Source organism: Triticum urartu, chromosome 7A, assembly GCF_056163025.1.
Source record: "Triticum urartu cultivar PI428250 chromosome 7A, HENAU_Tu73, whole genome shotgun sequence".
Taxonomy (NCBI): domain Eukaryota; kingdom Viridiplantae; phylum Streptophyta; class Magnoliopsida; order Poales; family Poaceae; genus Triticum; species Triticum urartu.
This window is the reverse complement of record NC_141879.1, coordinates 591,633,743-591,639,591: the sequence shown is the minus strand read 5'-3', so window position 1 is coordinate 591,639,591 and position 5,849 is coordinate 591,633,743. Positions and strand designations below refer to the sequence as shown.

The window sequence follows — 5,849 nt, the reverse complement described above, 5'->3', positions numbered from 1 at the left end:
GGGGTCATTTAAATGTTGTTTGCAATGAATTATTTCCATGGGAATGCACCCCTGCGATGTGTGCATTTCAATCCAAAGGGCAAGGTTTCTTTTACATACCTGATTTTGGTGTGGATAGGCAGCCTACAGAGCGCATTTTCAATATCGTTGTTACTATTACTGAAGGGTCTGCTCTCACTAAAGATATTGAACATGAATTGAGCGTGTATGTGGGTCAGGGGTGGAGGTGTTCGGCTAAATTCTTTGCACCGCAAAAATTTATTATGAGAATGCCGAACCCTAGAGAAGTTGACAGAGCTCTTTTTGTGGAACATGTTAGACTTAAACAATGTGGATTTTCCCCCTGGTCTGAAGATATTGATTCTGAAGGACTTATGGAAGTTGCCTGGGTCAGAATTGGCAAGATCCCACCTAACAAAAGATCTGATAAAGTTGTAGCCTATGTGGGGGGACTGGTTGGGATCACTCTGGAGGTGGATATGGCGACCATTAATCGCCCTTCCTCTGTCAGAGCAAAAATAGGGTGCAGATCTGTATCCCAACTGCCTGTTACTGCGGAAGGAGTACTTGGGGGACGCTTCTATAAATTCACCTATGAAATTAAAGAGGTTCTTGTTAAAAACCCTGTTAATGAGGAGCCTGTGGATCCTGTTGCTGATGACAAAGCTAATCCTAAATACACTCCTAAAAGGAAACGTGCTGATCAGGAGAAAAAAGAGAGCCCACCTGATGAACATCGATCTGGCAAAAATGACTACTCTTATCGTGGGGGCAAGGCCTGTCGCCTGCTACCTAGTGATAATGAAGAAAATGAGGAGGAGGCCTCATCTGATAGTAGGGTAGACACTTCCTTACTTATTGAAACAATGCAGAAGGAGATTGATGATTGTGCTAGAAAGGAAGAGCTGAACTCCTCCAAGTGGATCGTGCCTATTGAATCTGCTAATTTTGGGACAAACTCACAAGATGTTCAGGTGACTGGCGATATTTGTAACATTGATATCTTAAAGTCTGTAGCTGCTGACACTAATTTTGATCAGGTTGTGGAGGTGGTGGGTGAAACAGATCCAGGCATGAAAACGTCATGTGATTATGTGGTACAGCTCCCATCCCCGGATCATCTTGAGGAGTTTGTCCTCACACCTCCTCTTGCAACTGAAGCTACTCTCAGGTTCAGCAAGCATAACGCATCCAGAATGCAGGACAAGATGGAAGATACGGCGGTGAAGCTGGCCTGCAAAAACGACCCTGAAGGTACTTCCAAACATGCTTGTAAAAATTCTTTTGATGTCTTGTCCAATTATGAGCTAGTGTGTAGAGCTAGCAAAATGGGGGTAGATATTCCTGATGACTCGTTCACCTCTGTGGATGTTATTAGAGAATTAGAAATTGTTAGAGGCGAGCTAGTTAACAAGAGCAAAACTGAGTCCATTGCTCAGGAAATGGAGGTAGATATTGCAGTTATTGATGGGTTGGGCAGAAGTAACCCTATGGATCTAGAATGGCTTGATCAAGAAGAACACGCCCTTGAAAAGATTTCTTCTAGTAAATCTAAAAAGAATAATAGAAAAAAAGTAAGTATTAAGACTTCTAGACCTGTGACTAGAAGTCAAAAAAGTTGTGTCCTAGAGGCAAATATAATCTGTAACCCTACAATGCCTCCTGGTAGGGTTACTCGGTCCAATTTTCACAAGAAGCATTCCAAATGAGAGGCCTCATTTGGAACTGTCGAGGGGTGGGCAAGAAAGGGATGGCCACCTGCCTCTCCGACATGATTAGTGACCATTCCCTTGATTTCCCGAGTCTCCAAGAAACTATGAAGAAAAATTTCTCCCCCAAGTGCTTGAGGAGAATTGACCCTTTTGGATTCTTCCATTGGAACTGGATCCCTTCTGTTGGAAAATCTGGCGGCATCCTTTGTGGTGTGAGATGTGACAAGCTTGATATCATTTCCTGTATTAAGGGGAGACATATGTTGCAACTTGTGTTGCTGGACAAACCTAAGAATTTGAAGTGGGGGCTGATAGTAGTTTATGGCCCAGCTCATGAGGAAATGAAAGGGGACTTTCTGGTCGAACTAGCTGCCACTGGCATTGGGATGCAAGTACCCTACATTGTTGGGGGCGACTTTAATATCCTAAGACATTCTGGTGAAAAGAATAAGAAACTTAATAATCATAAATCCTCGGACCTGTTTAATTCTATCATCAATACCTTGGCTCTTCATGAAATCCACATTAGTGGGGGTAAGTATACCTGGACGAACCAACAGGCCCACCCCACTTTGGAAAAACTGGATCGCATCCTTATGTCTGAAGATTGGGAAGACATGTTTCCACTTGTCTCTGTTAGAAAACTAGTTCGTGAGATCTCTGATCACAATCCTTTGCTTATGTCCACGGATGAGGAGGGGAGAGATGCCCCCAAACCAAGGGAGTTTCGTTTTGATCTTTCCTGGATTAAAGACGATAGTTTCCTGCCGCTAGTCAGCCGGATCTAGACTAGAAAAGTCAAATCTTCTGACCCCATTGACATCCTTAATATAAAAATAAAAAGATTCAAAACCTTTTTCAAAGGATGGGGCTCCGATCGATATGGCCATAATAAAAAGAGGAAAGAGGACCTTAGGATGGAGTTATCCATGCTCGAAGAGCTCGAAGAAGATGGACCACTTCCTCCTGAGCTTTACAGTTGGAAGATGGATGCCAACTTCGAGTTGCACGAGCTGCTTGTCAATGAAGAGATCTTCTGGCTGCAACAATCACATGAGCGTTGGCTCCTTAAAGGAGATCTAAACACAGATTACTATCATAAGATCGCTAATGGCCGAAAGCATAAAAACACCATCCATTATCTTAAAGTAGGGGATGACATTACCGTAGAGGGCACTGATAACCTGATTGCTCATGCCACTACTTTTTACAGAGATCTTTTTGGCCCAGGCCCTGGCAATTTGTTTCATCTTAGTCCTGAGACGTGGACTGATAATGAGAAACTTTCTGTGGAAGATAATGTGGATCTCTGTCGAGAATTTACAGAATAGGAAGTTAAGGCTGCTCTGTTTGACATGGCCCCAAACAGAGCCCCCGGACCTGATAATATTCCTGTGGAATTTTATCAGGTCTGTTGGGATATAGTCAAGAACGATATTATGGCCCTATTTGACCACTTCCATCAAGGTAAGCTTGATGTGAAACGCCTCAATTATGGGATAATTACCCTTCTGCCTAAAGTATCTAGTGCTGAGAGAATCCAGCAATTTAGACCCATCTGCCTGCTTCGTTGCCCCTATAAGCTCATAACTAAAGTTCTCGACCGTAGGGTTGCTATATACGCTGATAAACTCATCAGCCTCACCCAGAATGCTTTTGTGAAAGGGAGGAACATCATGGACGGTGTACTCTCACTCCATGAGATTCTTAACTATACACATGTCAAGAAAAAAGTGGGAATTGTCCTTAAACTTGACTTCAAAAAAGCCTATGACAAAGTAAACTGGGACTTCCTTCTTGAATGTCACAAAATGCGTGGTTTTAATGAAACCTGGTGTGGATGGATTAAGCAAATTCTTTACGAGGGGACAGTTAGCATCAAGTTGAATAACTGTACGGGGCCATACTTTCAAAGTGCTAAGGGGGTCCGCCAAGGCGACCCCCACTCTCCTTTTCTGTTCAATTTGGCTGTGGAATGCCTCACCAAAATGATTAAAAATGCCCAAAAAAACAAGTTGATCACAGGTCTGGCATCTGACCTTATTCCTGAAGGGGTGGCTGTTCTGCAGTACACAGATGACACCATCATTTGCTTGGAGGATGATATCGATAAGGCAGTTAACCTGAAGTTGCTGCTATATCTGTTTGAAATGATGTCTGGGTTAAAAGTGAACTTCCAAAAAAGTGAAATCCTCACCGTGGGGGGGGATGAAAATATTGTGAAAAAGTATGCGAAGTTGTTTAACTATGAGATAGGCAGCTTTCCCATTAAATACTTGGGCATGCCTGTGAGTTATGCAAACCTAAAAAACTCTGATTGGGAGTTCATTATGAGTAAATACCTGAAGAGATTCGAGACCTGGATAGGTAATGCAGCTTCGATGGGTGGGAGACATACCCTGCTAGATTCCGTGCTTACTCAAATCTCTCTGTATCATATGTCGATGTGGCTTATGAATAAAACTTTTATTGAGAAACTGGATAAACACAGAAGGAGATTCTTCTGGCAAGGGTGTAATAAGAAAAGGAGATACCACCTTGTGAGATGGAGTAGAATTTGCAGATCCAAGGATAAGGGAGGTCTGGGTATCAAAGATCTGCGTAAACAAAACATTAACTTGATGGTTAAATGGTGGTGGAAACTTGAAACGCAAAAGGGACTCTGGCAGGATATTGTCCGAGCTAGATACCTTCGCAACAAAACTATTGCGGATGTTACTGCCAGATTTTCTGACTCACCTTGTTGGAAATCTTTGCTAAAAGTAAAAAATGTATATATGTTGGGCAGAAAAATAGAAACAAAAAAAGGAGACATCACTAGGCTGTGGAAAGACTCGATTAATGGTTCTCCTTTTCTTCAGGATCAATTTCCTCAGTTGTTTGATATCTGTAGCTTTCCAGATTGTACTGTGAACAAGTTGGCCGGCAACAATACTAGCTCTTTCTTTAGACGCAGTCTTACCCCTGATCTGCTTAAGCAGTGGGAAGCGTTGCGATCTATCATCAATAACATCCCTCTTGCTAAGAGCGGCGATGGTGACAAAATCTCCTGGGGGCTTAATCAGAATGGCAAGTTTTCCACGAAATATGTGTATAAGATGTTGGAAATACCCCTCGCTGGGTGTAACTATAAGTGGATATGGAAAGCAAAAATTCCTCTTAAAATCAAAATCTTTTTATGGCAGTTATCCCAAGACGCAGTGCTCATGAGACAAGTGATGAGGGAGAGAAAGTGGCCAGGGAATCCTTACTGTTCTTTCTGCAGGGAGGTAGAAACTTCTAACCACCTTTTCTTCACTTGCCCCGTCGCTAGGGTGGTTTGGAGATCTATTGGGGTGGTGCTAGGCACTGATATGTGCCCTAACAACTATTGGCAATATTTCACCTGGTGCAATAAATTTCTCCCTGGCAAAGATACCTTCTATACTGTGGGTTTAGCTGCTACTTGTTAGGCCATCTGGCTGGCGCACAATCGTGCTACCTTTGAGAAAAAACAGATTAAGACTCCTTTTGAGATTGTTTTCTCTCTAGTTCATTTCTTTTGTACTGGACAGGTTTACAGAAAGAAGAGGCGGCGGGAGAACTTCGCGCAGGTGCAGAGATGATCAGGAATGGCACACTGCAGCTGATGAAACTGTGCGACTCCGTCAAGCAAACGATCCAGACATGAAGTTGTGGCCTCGTGCGTGGCGGGAGCTGGAGGAGATCTTCTCTGTTATTTGTCGTCTGATACTTTTGCGTAATTCTGCCATTTCGGGCGATCTGATGTTTGCGTCTGTCTAGTTGTTCTTTTGGTTGGCTGTAATAGACTTGATATTAGTGTTACCAGGTTTTCGCCCCATGACATCCGTTTCGATGGCGGGCAGATGTGGTGGGTTTCCTGGTAATGCTTGAACCAGCTCTACCCTCTTTCCCTCCTGCTGTTATCTTGAACTGGTTTGTATTTCCGTTCTTAGTAATGGAAAGGGGTAAATGCCCGGTTCAAAAAAAAGGAAAGTCACATGCAACGTTATTAGTCACATCACCCAATCCCAGATATAATTATTCTTTATATCTAGTAAGAAATTTTTGGAGACCATCCAGAATCTACATTAAGTAGTAACGTTATAATGATGTTTGGAGCAGCTACTAGCTGCA

General features: G+C 42.8%; 1 protein-coding gene across 1 annotated transcript; it reads left to right on the top strand.

The window, feature by feature from the left end:
- Positions 1-479: 479 nt before the first annotated feature.
- On the top strand, positions 480-5,382 carry LOC147960584 (uncharacterized). Its single transcript, XM_087533429.1, has 3 exons — positions 480-974; positions 1,041-1,254; positions 5,267-5,382. The coding sequence occupies exons 1-3, from the start codon at positions 480-482 to the stop codon at positions 5,380-5,382; spliced, it is 825 nt and encodes a 274-aa protein (XP_087389555.1).
- Positions 5,383-5,849: the final 467 nt, after the last annotated feature.

Bases quoted from the DNA above. Each gene is read 5' to 3' on its own strand.
- LOC147960584 (XM_087533429.1), top strand. From the start codon at position 480: ATGGCGACCATTAATCGCCCTTCCTCTGTCAGAGCAAAAATAGGGTGC. The intron at 975-1,040 runs GTGACTGGCGAT...AATTTTGATCAG, and splicing joins CAAACTCACAAGATGTTCAG to GTTGTGGAGGTGGTGGGTGA. The intron at 1,255-5,266 runs GTACTTCCAAAC...TGTACTGGACAG, and splicing joins CTGCAAAAACGACCCTGAAG to GTTTACAGAAAGAAGAGGCG.